This window comes from Anomaloglossus baeobatrachus, chromosome 5 (assembly GCF_048569485.1).
Source record: "Anomaloglossus baeobatrachus isolate aAnoBae1 chromosome 5, aAnoBae1.hap1, whole genome shotgun sequence".
In the NCBI taxonomy this organism is placed as follows: Eukaryota; Metazoa; Chordata; class Amphibia; order Anura; family Aromobatidae; genus Anomaloglossus; species Anomaloglossus baeobatrachus.
In genome coordinates this window covers 241,502,555-241,529,249 of record NC_134357.1, presented here as the reverse complement: position 1 = coordinate 241,529,249, position 26,695 = coordinate 241,502,555, and the positions used below count along the sequence as shown (strand labels likewise).

The window sequence follows — 26,695 nt, the reverse complement described above, 5'->3', positions numbered from 1 at the left end:
TGTGGCAGCCAAAGTCACTGTGTAACCTTCACCAAATAATGATGGCACAATTACACCATATCAGGCATAGACACGGTGTCCATATAAGTACGGTGGCCACTACCCTAATAGAAGGTGCATGTGAGCCTCATTAGAGGGGTACCCAGACACAGTTCTTCATGACGTTAGTCTGTCGCTCACCTGGCACCGCTTGTCTCTACTTTCTCGTTTTGGCACACTGGAATTGGCCAGAAAAGCCTACTTGGCTAATCTCTGGTGCATGACCATCCTCACCTGGTGAGTGGCAGCGCTGCATCTCTGAATATTGCCAATGTGACCAGTAAGTAGACTAACAATGACCAGGAGCTGTGGGGGTCTAGCCCTCATAGCAGTCACCAAAACGGAGACTACCACACTATATAGTGTGAGCTTTATTACAGAGCTAGTACCTAGGAGCATTAGGAACTATGCCTGTCCACTGAGTGTGGCGTTCATTCATTCACTCTGCTCATTAGTTGAGATAATCATCAATATCTTTTAACTAGCTGCATTGCATGCACACGCTCAGTGTCACCATTAAGCAACATGGAATCTGGGAACTGTAGTCCAGAACTCCGAGGACAGCCATTTCATCTTCAGCGGTGTGGACTACAACTCCCAGCATTCCACCTCCACTGAAACGGAAGAGCCGTTGACACGCAGACAACACGTAGCAAATTGGAACGCACAAACAGGAAGCCGCCCTGAACCCAGCGCAGATGGAACGCACGGGCAGGAAAAGCTTTATTGTTAACTTCCGGTTTGACCAGCATTAACAGACAAGAGGCAGAGGATGCGTTGATGCAGGTATATTTGGGGCTAGTAGCGGTCTCGGAGATTTGCATGCGCTGGTGTATGGCGGGGCCTTCCTTTCCTGGTGTTAGGAGATGTAAATGATACCGATATAATGGATGCGAAATTAGAGCTGCATTGTAATGAGCAGACAAAGCCAAGGAAACCAGACGTTCTTCCATGGAAATCTACCATCAGTGGTGGTGGTGGACTAAGGAGCTCTCATGGATAGAAAACACTTACAAAAGGGCTACTACTAATTATGCAAAATAAAAATAGTACCCCCACACCCCCCTGTACCCCGAACGCCACACTCACCCACCCAGCTTGAGTATTTACTGATCTTAGCACAATACCCTGGAAAAGACCACCCAGACAATCAGTGGCTGAGGTGGGCGCCGCTGTGAGGGCCATTGGCTGGGCAGCCATTTCTGACCGTTCTGTGGGTGCTCGGTAAGCCAGTCCGAGCACTTTTAACAGTAATTTCTATCCCCAAGACCTTATTTTGAGGACGTTCACTCTTTGCGACTTCTTTGACGTCTTTGGCACCCGCTTTTTGTTTTTTTAACATTTAACATAAAATATTGGAGGAAGCCGCCTGAAGGATGGCCGGGTCACTGCTTTTAGCCACGGCACGGTTTTTGTAGCCTGAAGCACTTAAGAGAATGTGTTAAGGGTGAACATATGTACAGCAAGTCGTTTTCACATTGCAGTGCATATGGTCATTTTTTTTTTTTCAGGTGAGTTCCACAAGGAATCTACCTGAAAAAAGCTGTTGTAGGGTAATAGCTTTATAATGCTGACCGGCCACCTCACTGAAAGTGCAGCTACGAGGAAAAAATGAACTTTATTCCTCATATGAACCGACGGCTTTCAGTCATACAGGTGTGCAGGTATGGGTACAGTGGCTGCACAGTACACAGTGGCAGCTGCAAGTACACCCCAGTACCGTTCACAGCAAGCTTTCAGTCATAGAGGTGTGCAGCTGCAGGTACAGTCACTGCTCAGTACACAGTAGCAGCTGCAAGTATACCCCAGCACCGTTATTAACAGCTAGCTTTCAGTCATAGAGGTGTGTAGGCGTGGGTACAATCACTGCACAGTACACAGTGGCAGCTTCAAGTACACCCTAGCACCATTATTAAACAGCTAGCTTTCAGTCATAGAGGTGTGCAGCTGCGGGTACAGTCACTGCTGATTACACAGTGGCAGCTGCAAGTACACCCTAGCACCATTATTAAACAGCTAGCTTTCAGTCATAGAGGTGTGTAGGCGTGGGTACAATCATACAATCACTGCACAGTACACAGTGACAGCTGCAAGTACACCCCAGTACCTTAATTGACAGCTGGCTTTGCAGCGTATCTTTTCATGTAAAGTGTCAGGGTGCATTTACAATGCTGTAAGCAGTGAATGTAGCCTCTCCAAGCACGCTATGACTGAAAGCTGACAGCTCCAGGAGGAATACAGTTCACTTTCTCCCGGTAGCTGCCTTTTAAGTGTTGCTGTGTATTGCTTAGTTGCCCTTCTCAGTGCAATTTGTAGCAGAAGCAGAGCTGCTTAGTTTTCAACATGGTATTGTAATGTGGGCTACAGAGGCATGCTGGGCATAATAATGCCCCCAATACTTGGCAGTTCTGGATGTCCTGATAGGGCTGCTGTGCAGTGATTGTGGCAGGCAAAGTTCAGTGCTGCCTCAGACAGATGCATTGCACTTTGCTGGCCTGAGTTAGTCAGAACTACCAGCATTGAGCTCTATCTGCTCAGTATATGTTCCCATGAAGAGCTTTTGGAAAGCATTTTGTCACCTTTTATGTAAATTAGGTTACTTGCATTTTTATCATATTTTGACTGTGTTTTTGTCACTTCTTGGTATGTCATATTTTAAACAAAGCTGCTTCTGATATTTGACAACTTTCTGGATGTAGTGACATGCGAAAACGCACTAAAAACGCATGTGTGGGGTTTTTTACCTGTGGATTTTCTGCACCTAATGAAAGTCTATGAGAAAAATCTGCACATCAAACTCAGTGTACCCGCAAGAAATATTGACATGTTGTGGGTCTAAAACATGTACCGCAGTCAGTTTACACTGAGAATAGCCCCCCCCCCCAAAAAAAAAACCAGTGGGCAGGAAATCTCTATAAATCCCATCTGTTTTGCTAGAACTGTAAATGGCTGCGTCTCTAACACAGTGAAAATGTGCAGAGTCAGAAACTCACCAATAAGTCATTGTGGGTACACAGCCTTACTTTGGGGTCAAAGCTTTGCATTTTCCTGTAGGCACCAGAACATTACAGTGTTACAGGTTTAACCACTGAGATGGAGATCAGGAATAAGTAAATAGAGCTCCCCCATGGCCAAAAATCCTGCGAGTGACAACTGCTTATGACAACTGATACCGGCTCGGACCAGTTTTCAAATTAATCGGGGCCAACTACCCACGCCGACGATCGTAATAGCAGGTACCGCTTGTTTCCATGTTACCCTGAGGTCATCTGATGACCCCAGAGCACGGTGGCCTGATAGATCACGCTATGAGCAGGGTCAAACAGGCTCTCTGTGAGTCACTGACCGGTCTCATGGACTGCAATACAGTAGTACTGCAGTACATGAGACCAGAGAACAAACTAAAAAATATTCATGTCCCACAGAGGAACTAAGCCAAAAAGTAATAAAAAGTTAATTAAAATATGTAAAAAAAACCACAACACAAAAAAGAGCACAAAAATTACAAAAACCCGTTTCGCTACTAAAAATGCAACCTTTTACATGAAAAAAATAAAGTATACATAATCGGTATCTCCTCATCCAGAACGACCCAAGCTATAAAACTGTCATATTATCTATTCCATAATACCTACGCCATAAAAACATGCAAAAAATGTCGCTGTTTCATCGTGCTCGCACAGGAAAAATTTAACAAAAAGCGATCAAAAAGTCATATGTGTAGAAAATGGTAAAAAGGAAAATGACATAGTGTCCTGCTAAAAAAAGCCCTAACATGGATAATTCAGAAAAAAAATAAAGAGACAGGTCTCAGAATATGGAGATACAAAAACAAATAATTTTTATGAAATATTACTGTATTTTTGTGTGTAAGAGTAGCAAAGCATAAAAAAGCTAAATAAATATGGGAGAGCTGTAATTGTACTGACCCGAAGAATAAATTGATGCTATCACTTTTACCGCACGGTGAATCGAGCAAAAGAAAATAAAAATAATTACTGATTTGCTGGTTTTTATTCATTCTGCAGCTGACAAATATGGAAAAAAAAAAATCAAAAAATGTTATATACCCCAAAATGGTATAAAAAAAATATCTTCAACTCATCGAGCAAAAAATAAGCCCTCATATAGCCGTTTGCCGAAGAATAAAGTTACAGGTCTCGAAATATGGAGACAAAAAAACTATTTTATAAAAATAATTTTTACTATAAATCTGGTATCTCTGTAATCACACCGACCCGAAGAATAAAGGAGTCTTATCACTTACACCATACAGTGTACTGCGCAAAAGTAAAAATAAGAACTATTCCAATACTGCTGTCTCTTTCTTCATTCTGCTTCCCAAAAATCGGAATAAGCCTCAGTTCACATTTATCCTGCGCTCTCCACTGAGCACTTACTTTGAGGTTTCTGTCCAAATCCCGAAAACCGCAATTCAGACAAAAGCCCCGATTGAACCACTCACTATGATGGGGCAGATGGAGTCATTTTGGACTTCATCTGATCTCTGTCCTGGTGGTGTGCAATCTTTTTGTGTGTCTTTTTAGCGCATAACTGTGGACGACCACAGTTCTTTCCATGCCTAAAAAGAAAAAGATGAATACTACCAGAAACCGGACCAGATGCAAAACTGAGTCCAAAGTGTCTCCATCTGTCTCATTCTAGTGAGTGGTTCTGACGGGTTTCGTCTGAATCACAATTTTGGGGGATTGATATGGAAACCCAAAGTAAGTGCTCAGCACAGATCACAAGAATGTGATCCCAGCCTTATACTGAAAGCAATCAAAATATGTTATGTACCCCAAAATGTTACCAATAAAACCCCTAACTTATCCTGTAGAAAAACAACCCACACTCGGGTTCGTCATCTGTTACCGGAAATATAGGGAGGGGGGTTATATGTTACTTGTAGAACAAAGACTCGAAAAACAAGGGCTCCCACCCCTCAAATAAAATGCAGTGAAATTTGCACTTCCAAATTAAAATGCCCCTCTCCTTTAAATCCCTATTGTGCCTAATCCGCCACAAGCGACCATGTTTGTTGCATTATTGTAGTGGATAGAGCACACTTACTTTACTGGGTGTATGTTGCCATAAGCACAAGCTGGACACAATGTATGGGCACTAGGCTGGCATATTTTCAATTCTCCAGAAAAAAAAAGGCATGGCGTGGATGTTGCAAAATAGTCACTGCAGCAGTAAATTACTTCATTGAGAGGTGAAAATTGTACGGTGGGGTCACTTTTGGGGGTTTCCTGCTTTTCTTGCACCTCTTGGGCTCTGCAGTTGCAACAAGGTGATCAAATTTGCTTCCAAAAATTAAATAGCACTCCACTTTTTGAGCTTTGCATGTGCTCAGACATTCGTTTTTATCACATATGGGATATCTCTGTGCTCAGGAGAAAATGTATAACAAATTATGGGGTCAATTTTCTCCTATTACTGCTCTTGTAAATTATAAATTTGATTCTAAAACAATATTTTATCGGAAAAAAAAAATGCAATTTGTTTTGTTTTCACATCTAAAGGTTATAAAGTTTTGTGCATCACCTGCAGGATAAAAATGCTCAGTACACCTTAGATGAATTTCTTGAGCGGTCTAGTTTCCAAATCGGGCTCACTTGTGGGGGTTTCTGTTTTTTAATACCCAATTAACTAAGAAATGATACTGCATTTCCGTGCATGCAGGTTTTGGAAAGACCAGTTAACCAAATTGTTGTTTTTTTTTTTATTTTTCTTTTTTCCCAGCATATTTCACTGGAAACACAGATATATTTGAAGGATTTTAAACTCCATTTCTTCACCAAAGTGCATGAAAATCAAAGTACCTTTTAAAAACTTCAAAGTGTAAAAAATACTGATCATCAAAGCAATCAAATATGATCAACTGTATGGAGAACGTTACTAAGATATCTGCATCAGGCAATACAGAACTCCTGACTACCACCAACGTGAACACAACTGTAGATGATATAACATGGCCATATACAGCAATGAAAGAGGAACCATCAGATGAAGAAAGTCACATAAATATAACCACAGAACATTTACAACCGTGTGCACCTCTTATAAAGGAAGAATTCTGCTCCTATGTAGGAAATAATCGCACTAACATTCATGCACCCATACATCATACACCGCCAGATCTGTGCAGCCAGATTAAGGAGGAGACCGCTGATCTTTATAAATACACAAAGAATACACAGCTCTATTCTTCTACCCATGTTAAGGAAGAAATATTTCCGATTTATACACCAAACGACCATTCACAACAACATCTTTACTGTATAAAGACAGAATCCTTCACAAATGATCGAGCAAATACTTCTGATCACACACAATATATATCAATACATATCAAAGAGGAATATGACTCAACTGAGGCCGATGACTTAATTTATTCAGGAATTCACATAGGCACAAATCATGCACAAGAAGATTCTTGTGCTCATATTAAGGAGGAATCGATATCGAGTTCTGCAGGAAATCTTGGAGACAATGACATTTATAAGTCCGCAGATCTTGCACAACAATATCTACCAAATCTCAAGGAGGACTCCGTGTCAGATGAAGATGCAAAACTTGCTGAGCTCTATACACATGCAGATCCACTGCACTACATGTCTCTGCATATTAAAGAGGAACCCATCTCATGTGAAGAAGGAATTACAGATACAGACCTTTATTTACCTATAGGTCATGCACAATACACCTTTTCTCATATTACAGATGAATCAACCTCCTATGAAGAAGTCAATTTATCAAACATTGACATTTATACACCCACAGATGATACACAATATACCACTCTGTCTACTTTTACTGATGAGTATGGGAGTGAAGACACAAACCAGTCTCCAGAAGACACAGATTTCCTATGTTCTACTTGTGGAAAGTATTTCAAAACTGCATCACTTCTTCAGAAACATCAGCAAGTACACATATGTGAAACGCCTTACAGTTGTACAGAATGTAGTAAATATTTCAGCAGTAACTCAAACCTTATAGCGCACAAGCGAACACACACTGGGGAAAAACCGTATTGTTGCCCAAAATGTGGTAAAAGTTTTAGTACCAACTCAAACTTGATTGCCCATCAGAAAATCCATACTGGAGCAAAGCAGTATTCCTGTTTTCAGTGTGGCAAATGCTTCAGCAGTAATTCATATCTTATTGTACACCACCGGATACACACCGGAGAGAAACCGTATTCCTGCTCAGAATGTGGAAAGCGTTTTACCAGTTATTCAGAACGGAACAGACATCAGAGGATCCACACAGGAGAGAAGCCTTATTCCTGTCCAGTATGTGGAAAAGCTTTTCTAAGTAGCTCTGAACGAAACAGTCACCAGAGAATCCACACCAAGGAGAAGCCGTATTCTTGTATGGATTGTGGGAAACGATTTATTAGGAATTCAGATTTCATAAAGCATCAGAGAATTCACACAGATGAAAGGCCATACCCATGTTCGGAATGTGGAAAGTGTTTCCGTAGCTCATCAGAGCTTAATAGACATCACCGGTTCCACACTGGAGAAAAACCATTTTCATGTCCAAGTTGCGATAAATGTTTTCTCAATAACTCCAAACTTTTACGGCACCAGAAAAGTCATACAGGAGAGAAACCATTTTCTTGCTCTGAATGTGGGAAATGTTTTATGAGTAATTCACATCTTGTTAGACATCAGAGGGTCCACATCAGGTAGACGACAAAGAATATATGCAGTGTTGGGTTAGGACATCAAGAACCCACTAAATAGATGATAATGTTTGCTACCCCCCTAAAAGAATACCCTTTTGGTATCCCCTTTAGAAAGTATTAAGTACCCCTTAAATTTATTCTTGGCTCTTTAATGCCTCAGTCATCCCCCAAAAGTAATAATGCCACCTCTTACAAAAAGCAAGTTTATACTTGCCTAATCCAAGGAACGGAATCTTCCTCCCTTATGTATACAATAGCCCAGTACCGGTCTCACAATGCAGTGACGTCATTGTACTGAGGCATCTCGTAGGCCATCGAAAGGAGAGTGGTGGGGAAGCTAGCCTCTTTTCTACAGTAGGATCTGAAATCCTGGGCACCCGGCCAGAAGTCTGGGTCATCTGCACAGCCCCGTATCTACTGCAATAGTGACGCCACATCTTAAAAGTGAAACATTTTAAACAAAAAATAAATTAGTTATTTCTTTTTTTTGTTTCAAAATGTTTTCAGGGCAACCATCCCTTTAAGTCCTTGGTACACCACTGTGTTGCGACATACATTTCTAATATTGATATGTACTGATATTGCGTCTCAGGAGTTTGGCAAATGCTGGCAATGATGTTAGGTTATTCAAGTACCTGATAAGACCTATCCCCTTTATACTGCGACATATAAACACTGTGACCCACTATTTCTTTGTTTGTCCCATGGTGCATGTTTTTTTTTTCCTGTATTCCCTGTTATTTTTCCTACAGATGCAATAATTTATGTTCTCTAATAAACAGCATTCCAAATGGTTGTACAAATCCTTCTGTACCTTCAAATTGAAATTGGAGTTGTCTAAAAATAGAATTGTAAAAATTAAAATCAATTATCTTTCTAAATGAACTGTTATATTGTTATGATTATTTGCAGATGGGAGTTATATAAAATTAATTTTAGACAGGGTTCACATCACTGTTGACCCCTACGTTCAGTGGCTTCCTCAGGACTTGCGTCCACACCGCCTGAATTGTGTATATGTGTATAGGGCCATTGACTGTGAGGCTATGTGCACACGTTGCGTAATTACATGCAGTTACGCTGCGATCTGCACCGCACCGTAACTGCATGCGTCCTGCGTCCCCTGCATTATCTATGAAGATTATGCAGGAGACGTGCGCACGTGGCGTATTAGAGCGCAGCGCTTCGGCTGCTGCCCGAAGCGCGCGTTCTAAGAAGTGACATGTCACTTCTTTCCTGCGGTCTGCCTGCAGCCCCCGCTCTGTCTATGGGAGGGGCTGCAGTCAGAGCGCATGGAATCGGCTTTTTTTTTTCCATTACGGACTGTTTCTGCAGCGATTTGAAGCGCACGTGTGCTGTTCAGATCGCTGCAGAAATTTCTGCAGGGCTAGTACGCAACGTGCGCACATAGCCTGATGCCAGATGGATTCAAAGTGTGCTATATCATAAATCATTTTTAGGTATAAACGCCTAGTTGAGGCGATCAGCAAGATATAGTCAACTATGTCTTGGTACCAGTCTCCAATAGGCGCATACTGATATTTATGTATGATGGAGCACACTGTGATACCACCTGCATCATTACAGTCAGTAGTCTGGCTGCATTTTGTTACCATCATCAAGCAACAATGTGAATTGAATAGTCAGTAATGAGTGTCGCATTACCGGCATTCATCTCCGAGTGGTATTCTGCCACAGAATTATAGCAATGGTATATGGAGGCAGTGCCAGCATTATATAGAGATAGATTGACGTTGTGCTTTACTAAGAAAACACGGGAAGAATCAAGCATCTCCTGTCTAGGCTGTCAGACCATATCACAGCTCACTTTAAGTCACCATTCACACAGCAGTGTAAAAAAATCATGTGTTGCACGGTCCATTTTGGCCATCTGTATGGCCATCCGTGTGACTGGTACTGAAAAAAATGCATGATACTGAAATTAATGTTTTGGTTTTTTTTATTATTATTATTATTATGTAAAAGATGTGCAAAGATAGAAAAATGGTAAATATATAAAATATAGTAGATGACTTATACAGCTGTTTAGCAGAGTTAATAAATGGCTTTAGAAAAAAAAATGACGTAGGGGTCCCCCTAATTTTCTTAACCAGCACAGGTACAGCAGGAGCTGCAGGCTGTATCCCTCAGCTGTCAGCTGTACCTTGGCTGGTTTTGAAAAATAGGAGATCCCACGCTGATTTTTTTTAAAATTATAATAAAATAATAATAAAAACAAAACGGTGTCGGGTCCCCTCACCCCCCTTTTTAAAAAAAAAAAAAAAAAAAAAAAAAATCAGCCAAGGGACAGTAGACAAACCAAGGGCTTTTTTGGGTGGGAAGGGCCATGGTTATTCGGGACTTTCCAGCCTAAAAATAGCAGCCTGCAGTAATGGAGAGGCATCCATCTATCAGACACCCCCAGTACTAACCCAGTAAGTAAAAAAACAAAGCACAGTTCATTTGAAAAAACACTTCCTGACTTTTTCTCTGGTTCTCAAATTTATTTCAAATAAAAAAAAAAACAACAAACCCCATGCAAGTCGGCCAGGGAATTTGGCGTTGTCCAGAGAGTCAAAACCTGAAAAATATAAAATGAGAGAAATAAAAACAAGAAATTGTTTCTTATTCACCAATTTAATAGAAAGCAAAAGCTCCCACGCAGGTCTGCCATAGTCCACCCAAATCTTATGTAGTCCAGAGCACAGAGTGAGCAGGAATGTTTGAAGAGCAGTCATATTACTGCTCTCCAGAGGAGTCGGCTCTTGCGAGCTGTGACGTCAATCTTCAGATATTCCTGCTCACTATGTGCTCTTGCCTAAGATTCAGTGGATTGTGGTGGACCTGTGAACAAACTTTGCTTTCTAATTGGTGAACAAGGGACAGTCTCTTGTTTCTTCTCGGATTTCTCTCAATGTTTTTCAGGTTTCAATTTGTGGACTACGTTGGATCCTGATAGATACTTTTCCATTACTAACACCGAGGCTTGATGCCGGCTGACAGTTCACAGCTGACATCAACCTCAACTACCATTATCCTGATTGCCAACGCTCCAGGGCAATTGGAAAGAGCAGAAGCAAAACGCCAGAATTCGAGTATCCAATGTGATGCGCCACTTCTGGGGAGGCTTTAGGCTGGGACCGTATTTCCCAGAAAATAAACCCTACCCTGAAAATAAACCCTAGCAGGAATTTTCAACATTTTCAGCTTAAATATAAGCCTTACCCCGAAAATAAGCCCTAGTCGCGGTTCAATAATGAAGTGTCCATGCAGATAAAAAGGTTAAAGATTACTGCAGGACACTTCAATAAAGAAAGCACACATCCCCAAAAGAAAGAAGACAGAAGATCCCGCAGTCATACTCACCACACACAAATAAATATAAGCTCTACCCCAAAATAAGCCCTAGTCGCGGTTCAATATTGAAGTGTTCATGCAGATAAAAAGAGAATACTTCAGGACACTTCATTATAGAAAGCAGAGACCCCCAGAAGAAAGAAGACAATCATACTCGCCATAGGCCGATCAACAGGACCTGCGGTGGAATGCACACCCACACACATCAGATTGCACACATACATCAGATCGCACACACAATCACACATCAAATCGCACACACTCACCACATCCGGCGATACTGATTGCTTACGGCCGGCAGTTGAACCTGGAACTACAGACCCTTGCGCTCCACTACACTGCCTCCCAGGTTCCACTGCAGGCCGTAAGCAATCAGTATCGCTGGATGTGGTGAGTGTGTGTGATTGTGTCTGCATGTGCGCTCTGATGTGTGTGTATGAGTTGTTTGTGTGATCTGATGTATGAGTATCAGCCAGAAGGAGGGGAGGACCACGTGGAGCATACTTGCTGGGAGCGCCCACTGAAGATCGCAGGAGGACCTGGGAGCCACGCAGACGTTCGAGGTCTGGTAAGTATGATTCCTGGGAAGAGGGCTCTGCAGTATTTTGGAGGTAAACTTTCCTCCAACAGTGTTTCCCTGAGAATAAGCCCTACCCCAAAAATAAGCTCTAACACATTTTTCGGGGGCAAAAAAATAATATAAGACCATGTCTTACTTAAGGGGAAACAGTATTTTTGGGCTGGAAAGGGATTAATAACCATGGACTTCCCCTGCCTGATAATATAAGCCCGCAGCGCTCTGCTTTCCTTTGCCAGTTATCAAACTTGGGGGGACCCATGGTGTTTTTTCATTCATTTATGTAGTCATGAAAAGCTGTCCAGTAAGTTGCACAGGGTGAAATTTTATTATATGTGAGCGGGTTGTGCAATATGTCTGTCAATCAGTATCTATTATTTAACTCTAATCTGTCTCTATAAAAAAAAAGGATGCAAAAAACACAAGCAAAAACACAGCAAATCCGCAATCATTTTGTTACCTGAATTTTTATAGCGTTTTGATACTAGTCCATTGAAGTTAATGGGTGAAAAAAAATGCGGAAAACAATGGACATGTCACAAATTATTTTCTGCACCAAATCTGCAGGTCATAAATAAGCAACATGTGCATGACACTTCAGGATTCCCTTCAGGTTTTGTGACAAATCTGCAATCAAAAGCGCTTCAAAAAACGCACCAAAACCCCAACATGGGCACATGGCCTAATACACCGCATCCTCTTCTGAAAAATCAGCAGTATATCCAACCCATGTGAACATGCTGTTAAAGGGAACCTGTCACAAGGTTCGCCATTATAAACCTGCCGTAACACATTGTACATCTCTCCTCAGCTCCTTATAACGTCTCTGCACAAGCCTTTCATACCTCTAAAATCAAGCTTTAAACGTGTTCCGCGTTTATGTTAACGGTCTATTGGATGTCTCGAAGCCATGCTCAGTGCATCTTTTCTACCCTCAATCGTCATCCCTCCCATCTGTAATTGAAGTGGAAGTAAAAAAAAGTATACAGACATTACAGCACAAGATCGCAAATTATTCTTTCTTTGAAGTAAAACATTTTTTTAAAACCAGGCAGGGAAATGTTTTACCTCACAAAAAGAATCTGCTATGATCCCATGCTGTAATATCTGTATACTCTTTTATTTCCTCTCCTGCCCAGGAGATGTGGTATGATCAGACCATGTCCCTGTATAGTCAGACACGGCCATTACACAGTAGAGGCACATTTATAAAATTATGTCAGTAAAGGAACATTTTTTTAAACACATCCAACTGTGGAAATTGTTATAAATCCAGGACTTTAAAATTAACTTTGTTTGTGTGAAAACACCTTTAATCCCTTCTCGACATTTGACGTTTACGTCGTGGTCAGGAACGGGTTTCTCCAAAAAGACGTAAATTTACATCATGGCGATCATGCGGGCACAGGTGCTGTGCCAGCACAATTGTCGCCGGGAGCTTGGTGTAACTTATATCCGCGCTCTGGCTGTTTAACCCTCTATATGCGACAATCAATAGTGATCACAGCATTTACGGGGCTGGGAGAGGGAGTGCACCCCCTCTCACACCCGATCAGAACCCCTGCAACATGATCAGAGGGACCCAATTGCTGCCATGTAAACCCGAGATCATCATGACAACTTCTGTCTCAGCCAACTGCGTGGCCATCCTGTTATACCATGCCAAGAGCATGGTCTAAGAGGCCTCTGTCATTGCAGAACTGACAGATATAAGGTATTGAAATGCCGCTGCATTACAACACATTATACCAGTCATCAGACTAATAAAAGTTAATGTCCTATATAGGGCCTAAGTAGAAAAGTGAAAAAAGAAAAATCGTAACTATATATATATATATATATATATAATATATATATATACCGTATATATATATATATAATATATATATATATACCGTATATATATATATATATGTGTATGTATATATATATGTGTATGTATATATATGTATATATATATATATATATATATATATATATTATATAATATATATGTACAGTTAGGTCCAGAAATATTTGGACAGTGCCACAATTTTCGCGAGTTGGGCTCTGCATGCCACCACATTGGATTTGAAATGAAACCTCTACAACAGAATTCAAGTGCAGATTGTAACGTTTAATTTGAAGGTTTGAACAAAAATATCTGATAGAAATTGTAGGAATTGTCACATTTCTTTACAAACACTCCACATTTTAGGAGGTCAAAAGTAATTGGACAAATAAACCAAACCCAAAAAAAATTTTTTATTTTCAATATTTTGTTGCGAATCCTTTGGAGGCAATCACTGCCTTAAGTCTGGAACCCATGGACATCACCAAACGCTGGGTTTCCTCCTTCTTAATGCTTTGCCAGGCCTTTACAGCCGCAGCCTTCAGGTCTTGCTTGTTTGTGGGTCTTTCCGTCTTAAGTCTGGATTTGAGCAAGTGAAATGCATGCTCAATTGGGTTAAGATCTGGTGATTGACTTGGCCATTGCAGAATGTTCCACTTTTTTGCACTCATGATCTCCTGGGTAGCTTTGGCTGTATGCTTGGGGTCATTGTCCATCTGTACTATGAAGCGCCGTCCGATCAACTTTGCGGCATTTGGCTGAATCTGGGCTGAAAGTATATCCCGGTACACTTCAGAATTCATCCGTTTACTCTTGTCTGCTGTTATGTCATCAATAAACAAAAGTGACCCAGTGCCATTGAAAGCCATGCATGCCCATGCCATCATGTTGCCTCCACCATGTTTTACAGAGGATGTGGTGTGCCTTGGATCATGTGCCGTTCCCTTTCTTCTCCAAACTTTTTTCTTCCCATCATTCTGGTACAGGTTGATCTTTGTCTCATCTGTCCATAGAATACTTTTCCAGAACTGAGCTGGCTTCATGAGGTGTTTTTCAGCAAATTTAACTCTGGCCTGTCTATTTTTGGAATTGATGAATGGTTTGCATCTAGATGTGAACCCTTTGTATTTACTTTCATGGAGTCTTCTCTTTACTGTTGACTTAGAGACAGATACACCTACTTCACTGAGAGTGTTCTGGACTTCAGTTGATGTTGTGAACGGGTTCTTCTTCACCAAAGAAAGTATGCGGCGATCATCCACCACTGTTGTCATCCGTGGACGCCCAGTCCTTTTTGAGTTCCCAAGCTCACCAGTCAATTCCTTTTTTCTCAGAATGTACCCGACTGTTGATTTTGCTACTCCAAGCATGTCTGCTATCTCTCTGATGGATTTTTTCTTTTTTTTTAAGCCTCAGGATGTTCTGCTTCACCTCAATTGAGAGTTCCTTAGACCGCATGTTGTCTGGTCACAGCAACAGCTTCCAAATGCAAAACCACTCACCTGTAATCAACCCCAGACCTTTTAACTACTTCATTGATTACAGGTTAACGAGGGAGACGCCTTCAGAGTTAATTGCAGCCCTTAGAGTCCCTTGTCCAATTACTTTTGGTCCCTTGAAAAAGAGGAGGCTATGCATTACAGAGCTATGATTCCTAAACCCTTTCTCCGATTTGGATGTGAAAACTCTCATATTGCAGCTGGGAGTGTGCACTTTCAGCCCATATTATATATATAATTGTATTTCTGAACATGTTTTTCTAAACAGCTAAAATAACAAAACTTGTGTCACTGTCCAAATATTTCTGGACCTAACTGTATGTACAGTGGTGTTCATAAGTCCTGCATAGGCATAAAGAAAACTACATATTTCATACTTCTGCATCTCTACAGTGAAACTGGTGGAACATATCTGTTTTTGTAATCCCTCATTGTATGCCATACTCATTTTTGAATGTCCCAAGTGTATAGATTGTTATGATATGTGCATTTTTGATATTTTTTTTACATCATAACCATACCTACACCAGTACAGTGTGTAGAATGGTGAACAGGTTTCTAAGTTCATTAACGTCCAATGCAAGTTCACACAGACTTTTTTAAATTTTACTTTTTAAGATTTATTATTTTTTTATTTAATTCAGAGTCCTGAAAAGGGCCTTTTGAGTGCATCTTTAGCTTCTAATACTTTATTGGCCAGCCTTTGCATCTCTGTGGCATTGAGTGAACAAGCTTCTGCAGATGTTCACGGGTGATGATGTGGTTCCAGGCCTGTATCGGAGCCTCAATCAACTCTCTTTTGGTCCTTGGCGGTTTTTTTTAGATATCTCTATTGATACCTTGTGCCACAAATTTTCAATTGGATTGAGGTCCGGGAACTGGGCTGGCCAGTCAATAGCAGCCACCTTGTTCTTTTTTTTCCATTCCGTTACTGTCTTAGCTCTGTGACAAGGAGCATTATCATCCTGGAAGATATAATCCCCTGAAAACAGGTGTTGAGCAGAAGGCAGCATTTTCTTATTAAGGATGTCTATGTATTTTTTTGCATTAACCATGCCCTCCACAATATGAAGCCTTCCAACATCATTAGCTGCCATACAGCCCCAGACCATTACTTTCATCGGATGTTTCACAGAGAAGCTCAAACACTCTGGCTTGTACTCTTCATGTGGAAACCTTCTCACATAAGACTTGCCATCATTTCCTAAAATGCAAAAAGTGCTTTCATTACTAAATAGCACTTTTTCCCACTCCTCCTTCCTCCATTTTGAATATTTCAATGCCCACAGTTTTCGTCTTTGTCTTTGTATGGCTGTCATCAATGGCTTCTTTCAGGCCTTGCACCCTCTCAATCCTGCTTCCAAACATCTCTTCCTAACATTTGATGTTACTACCTCAATATTGCACGTCTCTTGCCATTCTCGCAGAAGCTGAGGAGAGGTGAGCTTTCCATTGGCAAGGGATGTTCTTATCAGTACTCTATCCTCCCTTTTAGTTGACTTTCTGGGCTGACCAGATCTGGGCCTGTCCTGGGTAATTCCAAGCTTCTTATGTTTCTGCAAAATTCTTACAACTGTACTCTGATTACAGCCGACCTTCCTTGCGATCTGGGGGCCAGTATAACCCTCTTCATGTAGCACCACAACTCGCACACGATCCTCCGCTGACAAAAATCTGAAGGCTCCCATCATAAAGCTCTACAGTATGATTTACTAGATAGACCTACAGATAAAACAAACAAACTAAGCAGCAGATGTGAGGCAATGTAATGGAATGTGATTGGCTGCCATATCCAGGTTATGATTGGTCACAAGAACCTCATCTGTGATTGGCTAATTTTGGATCGGAAGCTGTACAATATTTAGTTGTGCTTTCAATTCCCATATTGTTGCTATAATTTCATGCAAAACTGCTTCAAAAGCTAAAAATATTACAGAGAGAGAATGCAAAATTGTTTCATATATATATGCAAAATTCTACATATATATATGTATGTATTTATCCTGTGCTCTACGCTGAGCACTTACACCGAGGATTACATGCAAATCTCTGAAAAATGTGATTCAGACATAGTTTCCAAAGGAAAATTCACTATAAAGTGGCAGATGGGATCACTCTGAACTCCCGTCCGGCCTGTGGTCCGGTGGTGTCCATCTTTTTACACGTCTGTTTAGGTGTGCACAAAACTGCAGTCGACAACAGTTTTGTGCACCTTTGAAAAGACGGACACCGCTGAATAGAGGCCAAACTGAGTCTGGAGTAACTCTGCTGCCTCACCAGTAAATGGATCAATTGGAGATTTCACCTGAATCACATATTTCAGAGATGTAGATGTAAACCCTTATGTAAGTGCTCAGCATAGAACACAAGATAAATGTTCTATAACACAGTTGCTACCGATAGCATTCAAGTCAACCCACAAAAAAGTCCGCACTCTGGTCCGTCATCTGTTAATGGAAATATAGGGAGCTTTCACATAGCAGAAAGGTAGCAAAAAGGCTCTGGAAAAGCGCTATGGCTGCCCCCACTTACAAAAAAAATAAATAGAAAAACAAAACAAAGAACACCCAAACTTGCTCTCCCAAATTCAGATGCCCCCTTCCTTCTGAACTCTGCAGTCTGCCTAAACCACAGTTAGCTTCCACATGTCTGGTATTGTTGTAGTGAGGAAAGCCTGCTTAATTTATGGGGTGTGTGTTTCCAGAACAATGTACGGGCACTACAATATATTATGCTGGGCACTACAAGGGCTTATTTGCAGTTTTTAGTTCTGCAACTTTCACTGCGTTTGAGTCCATGGGTGAGACAAGATTGTCACTACAACTGTAATTAAATTCGCAAAGGGGAGTAATTTCCAAAATGTGGTCACTTTAGAGAGTTTCTGCTTTTTTTGCATTTAGGGGCTCTACAAATGAAGTCTGCAAACTATTTTAGGAAAATCTGTGCTCCAAAAGTCAAATAGCACTCCTTCGCTCCCGAACCCTACTGTGTGGCCAAAAAGTACTGCAAACAGTACTGTAAAGACACATATGGGGTATTGCCATATTCAGGAAAAATTGTGTAAAACATACTGGGGATTTTTTTTTTATCTATTCCCCTGATAAAAATTAGAAATCTGGGATTAAAACAACATTTTAATGGTAAAAATTCAACTATTTTTTCTTCACCGCCCAATAATATTAAATTTTGTGACACACCTGTGGTGTGAATATACTCAGTGTACCCCTAAATTAATTCATTGAGGGGTGCAGTGTGTAAAATGGGGTTACTTGTGGGGGATTTCTGCTGTACTGGCACCTCAGGAGATCTGCCAATATTACATTGCACCATTCCAACAAATCCTGAAGTCCAATACGTCGCGCCTTCCCTTCTGAGCTTTGCACTATACCTCAAAAGTAGTTACCGATTACATGGAGGATATTGGCGTACTCAGGAAAAATTACACAACAATCTGTGTGGTCCATTTTTTTCCTCATTAGTCCTTATAAAAGTTAAAAACTTGGGGCTCGAAGAAAATTTTAGTGGAAAAAAAAAATATTTATTCTTTCTTCACCGCCCAGTGGTATAAAATTCAGTGACATACACTTGAAACCAGAAGATTACATATACTAGCTAAAAAGGCACATCTGCATGTTTTACTCACTATCTGACATGAAATCAGAGTAAACCTTTCCCGTTTTAGGTCAATTAGGAACCAAAATTATTTATATTTGCCAAATGCCAGAATAATGAGATAGAGAGAATGTTTTAAGGCATTTTTATTACTTTCTATAAAGTCAAAAGTTTATATACACTAAGAGTACTATGTCTGTAGACAATATGGGACAGCCCATATGATGAAGTAATGACTTTGGAAGCGTCTGAAGGTTTATTGGCAACATCTGAGTTAAATAGAGAGACCCCTGTGGATGTTTTAAACACACTGCTTCTTTGTGTAGCATCATGGGAAAGGGCTGTAGTTTGTAAAATGGGGTCACCTATGCTGCGGGGTTCTGCTTTTATGGCATCTCAGGGGCTCTGCCAATGTGACATGGCACTCCCAAAACTTTCCAAATAAATCTGAACTTCAATATGGTGCTCCTTTCCTTCTGAGCTTTTCACTGGTCCTCAAAAGTGGTCCATTTTCTCCCATTACCATCTTTGAAAATTAAAACTTTGTGGCCAAAGCAACATTTTAGTGGAAAAATTTGTATTTTTTTCCGTGAATCACCTGAGGGTTAACATTGCTCACTACACCCCTAGAAGAATTCCTTAAAAGGTGTAGTTTCCAGAATGGGTTCACTTATGGGGGCTTCTGCTGTTTTGGCATGTGAGGGGGACCTTCAAATGGGACATGGCGCCCGCAATCTATTCCAGCCAAAATTCAAATGTGCTCATTCCCTTCTGAGCCCTGCCATGCGCCCAAACAGTAGGGAGGGGGTTTCCCATATTTAGGGACATCAGGGGCTCTTCAAACTCAATATTGCATCCGCTATTGATTCCAGCCAAAATGGTGTTCCAAAATGCAAATAGCGCTCCTTCCGTTCCGAGCCCTGCTGCGCTCCCAAAAGTAGTTTTTCACCATATATGGGGAATTAGACTACTCAGAAGAAATTGCACAACAAATTGTATGGTCCAGTTTATCCTGTTACTTATGTAAAAATGAAAATTTGAGGCTAAAGAAATATTTTTCTGGGAAAAAGTAAAATATTCATTTTTTTTCTTCCACATTGCTTATGTTCCTGTGAAAAACCACTGTTTCAGTGTGGTTTTGAGCACTTTGAGGGGTGAAGTTTTTAGAATGGTGTCACTTGAGTATTTTCTGTCACATAGGCCTATTAAAGTCTTTTCAAATGTGATGTGGTCCCTAAAAATATTGGTTTCTAAATTTTGTTGGAAAAATTAGAAATTGTTGATCTAGAGGGGTTAAAAATGTAAGAAAACAAATGTTTAAAAAATGGTGCTTATGTAAAGCGGACACGTGGCAAATGTTATTTATTAATGATTTTGTGTGATATAACTGTCTGGTTTAAGGGCATAAAAATTAACCTGTTTACCCCAGAGCATAGTTTTCACCTCAATGTCCGGGCCATTTTTTGCAATTCCGACCAGTGTCACTTTGATAGGTTATAACTTTCGTATACTTCAATGGATCCCGGTGATTCTGACATTGTTTTTCGTGACATATTGTACTTCAAGATAGTGGTAAACTTAGGATGATATTTTTTACGTTTATTTGTGAAAATATTGGAAATAGAGAAAATTTAGCAGTTTTCAAACTATGAATTTTTATGCCCTTAAACCAGAGAGTTACCATATTTTTCGTATTATAAGACGCACTTTTCCTCCCAAAAATTTGGGAGGAAAGTGAGGAATGCGTCTTATAATCTGAATGTAGCTTACTGGGGTGGTGGAGAGTGGCTGGTGCGGGGGCAGCTGTGCGGTGTCTGCAGTGGTTGTGTGGTGTCTGCGCGGGGTCTCTGGCAGCTGAAGCTGCTGTGCAGGGTCTCCAGCGGCTGGACTAGCGGTGAGGGCTTCAAATAATGCTGCCAGGAGTTGGCGCATGCGCAGATGGAGCTTTCATCTGCGCAGACGCTGCCTCCAACCCATTGATCTCCATCCAGCGGACTTCAGGAAACTGGCACCTGGAGGTGGCGCTTGCGCAGTTGATAGCTCAGCTTGCCATTGAGCCTAGAGTTCAATCTACGCAGACTCTGGGCGCCATTTCTTTGAAGTCCTCACCGCCCACAGCCGCAGCAGCTGCCCGAGCACGGCAGCCCGAGCCTCCGCTGCAGCCCGAGCTTATAGTTTCTGTGACACCCACTGCCCCTGCCTCCTGTGACTCCTCCACCATTGCTACTGCCCCCTCCGGTAAGGCTAAGTTCACATTTCCGTTGATTTGTATCAGTCACATGCGTCGCTTGACGCATGTGACTGATGCGCTGTTCAACGCTGTACAACGGATGACAAAGAACAGAATTCTTTGTCGGATTCCGTTGTGTGCGGGGGGCGGAGTTCGGGGGCAGAGCCGAGCGGGGGGCGGGGCCAGGCGCTGAGGATGTCAGTGGAAGTGCTGCGGTCTGCATGGCTGGGGACAGGTGAGTGTATGTGTGAGTGAGTGTGTGTATGTGCATGTATGTATGTATGTATGTGTGTGTGTGCACATGCAAAGTGCGGGAGGGGGCGGAGCCGAGCAGGGGGCGGGGCCAGACGAGGGTGTCAGTGGCAGTGCTTGTCTGCATGGCTGGGGACAGGTGTGTGTGTGTGTGTGTGTGTGTGTACATACATGTGCGGAGTGCGGGAGGGGGCGGGGCCGAGCGGGGAAGTGTCGGCCTCCCTGCACACGTAACCAGCCTAAATATCGGGTAACAGCAAAGCACCCGATGTTTACCTTGGTTACCCGATATTTACCTTGGTTACGGGCCTACACCGCTTAGCGCTGGCTCCTTGCACCGTAACCAGAGTAAATATCGGGTAACCAACCAAAGCTGGTGATGTGTGCAGGGAGCCAGAGAGCATGCGCAGCGAAATCCGACGGATCTCGCTGCTCAAAAAACGTTACATGCTGCATTCCCCCCGCCCGGCGGTCAGTCGTTCCACGACTGATCAGTCGGGCGGAGGGTGCAACGCAGCATCATCAGTTACAATCCGCTGCTCATACAAGTCTATGGGAGCAGCGGAATCCGCTAAACGGATTCCGCTGTTTACAAGAGCAGCGGATTGTGACTGATAGATTTTAGCGGAAATGTGAACTTAGCCTAAGACACCACTGGATTACAAGATAGACCCCATTTTTTTTTTTTCACCTGTTTTTGCTCTAAATTTGGGGTGTGTCTTATAAAACGAAAAATAAGGTTTGTACATAAAATAGTTAATAAATAACATTTCCCACATGTCTACTTTACATCAGCAACATTTTTGAAACAATTTTTTTTGTTAGGAAGTTATAAGGGGTCAAAGTTCATCAGCAATTTCTAATTTTCCAACAAAATTTACTAAACCATTTTTTTATTTTTAAGGACCACATCACATTTGAAGTGACTTTGAGAGATGTAGGTGACAGAAAATACCCAAAAGTGACACCTTCTAAAAACTGCACCCCTCAAAGTACTCAAAACCACATTCAAGAAATTTCATTAACTGTTCAGGTGCTTCACAGAAACTAAAGCAATGTGGAAGGAAAAAAATGACAATTTTACTTTTTTCCAATGTTACTTCACAAGGGTAACGGGAGAAAATACACTGTACAATTTGTTGTGCAATTTCTCCTGAGTACACAGACACCTCATATGTGGTGGAAATCAACTGTTTGGGTGCACGACAGGGCTCGGAAGGGAAGGAGCGAAATTTGAATTATATTATATTTGAATATTTGAATGATACGATATGTCATAGGGAAGAATCAATAATAATAATAATAATAAAGTTTATTTATATAGCGCCAAAAGAATCCATTGAAAGAAGTATTTCTATATTTATGGCATAACCACAATATAGTCCCATCTATCTCAAGAATAGGACCCTGAGATGCGCCGCTATCATTGAAGTGGTCTTCATTCACATTGGTTTGTAATAATTCTGATCACCTCACCACTCAACACAATGTGCTTTCTCAAGATACGGTATATGCCAAGTCTTATTGTTACGGCATATCCCATGAATTTAGTATGACGCTTAATTTGTGACACAAAACTGTCTTTCATGACTTGAACATATTTGTGTATTAGACACTTTCTTTCACCAAAGAAAGGCATGGCTGAACAACTCTAGACACCAAAACGATGGCTAAAATTTAAGGATGCTTTCCCATGATGAGTATTTAGTGAGTTTTTTATGTTGCCGATTTTCTGTAGCATTTCTACACCCATTAGGTTGCTTGTATTTTCATTGTGGTTTTCACTCTGCAGTTTTTGTCTCTTTTTGCTATATCAGGCTATAAATAAAGTGTGATGCCCTAGCAGAGCCAGGTAGTCACACAAGAAGCCCCCGCATAACATCATCCCTCACAGGGTTACATACAGCCGACCTGAAACCCTAGCCACCCCCCTAAGGGCAAGACAGACACACCAGTGGGCAGGACCAGGTGGTTAGGAAACGCCCACCTAGTGGTCTAAACAGCCCGGGGCGGATAAAACAGTTGTTGAAGTCTGGAGTTCAAGTTGAGAGGAGTGGAGGCTGGGGCTAGGTGTAGCTCCAGCGGAGGTGAAGCTCAAATTGACTGGTGCCAGGGTTGGAGCCCCGGTGCCTTGGCTAGGTGGCAGACTGTGATCCCCGTCAGCAGGCGACGGGAAGACGGCAGCCGGAGATCCGAGGTGGACCGGTGCCGACATCGGAGAACCAACCCGGAAACCGTGCACAGAGGGGATACTTGGACCTTGAAGCCAGGACCGGAACCAATGGCCTAGCTAATTAACCAATTGAGGGCAGGATTTTAGGTCCTGTCCCAACCAAAATCCCAAAGGCAGACAACCACCCACAGAGAGGGATAGGACAACCGCCAGGGCCCAGTAGATCCCATGGTTCAGCGTCAGCGGGTACGGCTCCTCAGGTACACAACAAGCCGGGAGCGGACTCCCGTGTTGCATACCGGGAAGTCTAGCACAAGCAAAAACAGTGCAGAGGGAAAAGACGGCGACCAAACATCCCCTGGTACGTCCAGGCGCGCAGGCCGCTGCCATCGCCATCCCCTGTACAGAGCCACTGGGCCCCGGGGCAACCATCCCTACGCACGGAGGGGTTAACATCCAGCTGCCATTATATCTCCCCCGGGGTGTCCCACAAGAGCAGCGGTGGTGCCACCTTTCACCACACACCGTGGGTGGCACCACAAACTGAATACGGCCAAGCCCGTACAATTACGTCCCCCTTTTTCATTTGGCGTGTCCGCGTGATCCCCGGGTCCGGAGGATCCCTCGAGCCACACAGCGGGTCCAGATCCGAGCAGCCCGGCTGCTACAGGCGTGGGGACGGCACAAAAGCTGCTGTGTTTTTGATACTTCCTGTCATTTGACAAAACTTTATTGATACAGTTATGTCTACTGCGTTTTTTTGTGTTTTTTTTTTTTACCTGCGGGGTTTTCTGCATCTAATACAAGGGGAAAATTTGCAAGTAAAACTCTGAGTAACTGTAAGAGAAACTATTAGATTCTGGATTTGCCTCTCGCACCGCAGGTCAGTTTACACAGCGTAGAAAAAAAGCAGTGGCTGTGAGATTTCTATACATCCCATCCACTGGGCCTGTACTGTAATGGGGCACATTTATCACTACTAATTTACACAGATTTATCATTTTTTCATGCAGTTTTATAAGTCTGGCACATTTTTAGACTACTCCAAGATAAAACCAACACAATGCTTATCTGACACTTACTTTGTGCCAGAAATTTGAGCCAAAGTTTTGCCATATGGTGTCACACATTAGGCGATACTCTGAAAATACACCATAAATATTGTGAAGCCATGAAGAACAGGTTCTCTGTATAATATGTGCCTGATTTCTGACACATGTAGCTACATCTCCCCCTGCATTCATAAAACCCGCACACCAGAAAAACTTCATCCACTAGAAGTTCATGTTAAGGACCTACAACTCTTCCCTTCACCTGGCTAAACAGACCTACTTCACCACCCTGATCTCTTCACTATACAACAATCAAAAAAAGCTCTTTGACACCTTTCACTCCCTCCTCAGTCCCAAAGCACAGACCTCTATCACAGACCTTCATGCTGATGACCTGATCTCGTATTTCACAGAGAAAATAGAAAACATCCGCCGAGAGATCAGCTCCCAGCCACCAAGCTTTGTGAATCCCATCCCTCCCCATATCCCATCCAGCTCACTTTCCACATTTGACTCAGTCACAGAGGAGGAAGTCTCCAGGCTCCTCTCTTCTTCTTGTCCTACCACTTGCCCTACTGATCCCTTTCCCTCACACCTTCTCCAGTCCCTCTCTCCGGTTGTCACCAGTCACCTAACTAAAATCTTCAATCTCTCTCTCTCTTCTGGTATCTTCCCCTACTCCCTCAAACACTCTATCATTACTCCATTATTAAAAAAACTTCTCTTGATCCGTCCTGCACAAGCAACTACAGACCAGTTTCCAATCTCCCATTCATCTTCAAACTCTTGGAGCGCCTAGTCTACTCTCGTCTCACCCGCAACCTTTCCACTTACTCTCTTCTAAATCCTTTTCAGTCTGGCTTCTGCCCTTTACATTCAACAGAAACTGCCCTTGTCAAAGTGACCAAAACACAGCAAAACGTAACGGTGACCACTCTGCTTATTCTTCTTGACCTTTCTGCCGCCTTCGACACTGTTGACCACCATCTCCTTCTCTCTATGCTCCATTCTATCGGCCTAAAGGACACTGCGCTTCCCTGGTTCTCTTCCTATCTTTCTGGTCGCTCATTCAGTGTATCATTTGCTGGCTCCACATCTTCTCCTTTTCCTCTCACTGTTGGGGTCCCTCAAGGTTCAGTCCTTGGCCCTCTTCTTTTCTCCCTCTACTCTGCCCCAATTGGAATGACCATCAGCAGATTTGGCTTTCAGTACCATCTTTATGCTGATGACACACAGCTATACACCTCATCCCCTGAGCTCACCCCCGCTGTACTACAGAACACTAGTGACTGCCTGATTGCAGTTTGCAACACCATGTCTGCTCTCTATCTGAAACTTAACCTTTCCAAAACTGAACTTCTTCTTTTCCCTCCATCTCCCACCCTTCCTAAACCTGACATCTGTGTATGGCACAACTATAAGTCCTAGGCAGCAAGCCCGCTGTCTGGGTGTTATACTTGACACTGATCTCTCCTTCACCTCCCACATACAATCTCTTGCCCGCTCTTGCCGCTTGCACCTCAAGAACATCTCTAGAACCTGCCCCTTTCTCACAATAGAAACGACAAAAACCCTCACCGTGGCCCTGATCCACTCTCGCCTTGACTACTGTAAGGGGGTACTTTGCACACTACAACATCGCAGGTGCGATGTCGGTGGGGTCAAATCGAAAGTGACTCACATCCGGCGTCACTGTCGATATCGGAGTGTGTAAATCGCTTTTGATACGATTAACGAGCGCAAAATCAGCGAAATTGTATCATCGGTGTAGCGTCGATCATTTCCATAATTTCGGAAGGACCGATGTTATGATGTTGTTCCTCGTTCCTGCGGGAGCACACATCGCTGTGTGTAAAGCCGCAGGAGCGAGGAACATCTCCTACCTGCGTCCTGTGGCTCACGCCGGCTATGCGGAAGGAAGGAGGTGGGCGAGATGTTTACGTCCCGCTCATCTCCGCCCCTGCGCTTCTATTGGCCGCCTGCCGTGTGACGTCGCTGTGACGCCGCACGACCTGCTCCCTTAGGAAGGAGGCAGGTCGCCGGCCAGAGCGATGTCACAGGGCAGGTAAGTCCATGTGGAGCTACCGTAGCAATAATGTTCGCTACGGCAGCTATCACAAGAGATCGCAGCTGCGACGGGGGCGGGGACTATCGCGCTCGACATCGTTACCATCGGCTTGCGATGTCGTAGTGTGCAAAGTACTCCTAACTCTCTATTAATTGGTCTCCCCCTAATTAGACTCTCTCCTCTACAGTCCATCCTTAATGCAGCAGCCAGGGTCACCTATCTGGCTAACTGCTACTCGGATGCCTCTGCTCTGTGCCAGTCATTGCACTGGCTGCTCATATATCACAGGATCCAATTCAAACT

The 26,695-nt window shown here is 42.6% G+C and overlaps 1 protein-coding gene across 1 annotated transcript in view; it reads left to right on the top strand.

The window, feature by feature from the left end:
* Positions 1-8,626, top strand: part of LOC142311139 (uncharacterized) — a 60,048-nt gene extending 51,422 nt beyond the window's left edge. Inside the window, exon 7 of the mRNA XM_075349285.1 lies at positions 7,028-8,626. Within this exon, the coding sequence (XP_075205400.1) occupies positions 7,028-7,745 (718 nt within the window). The 3' untranslated portion in view covers positions 7,746-8,626. The remainder of the gene's footprint in view (positions 1-7,027) is intronic.
* The last annotated feature ends 18,069 nt before the right edge of the window (positions 8,627-26,695 follow it).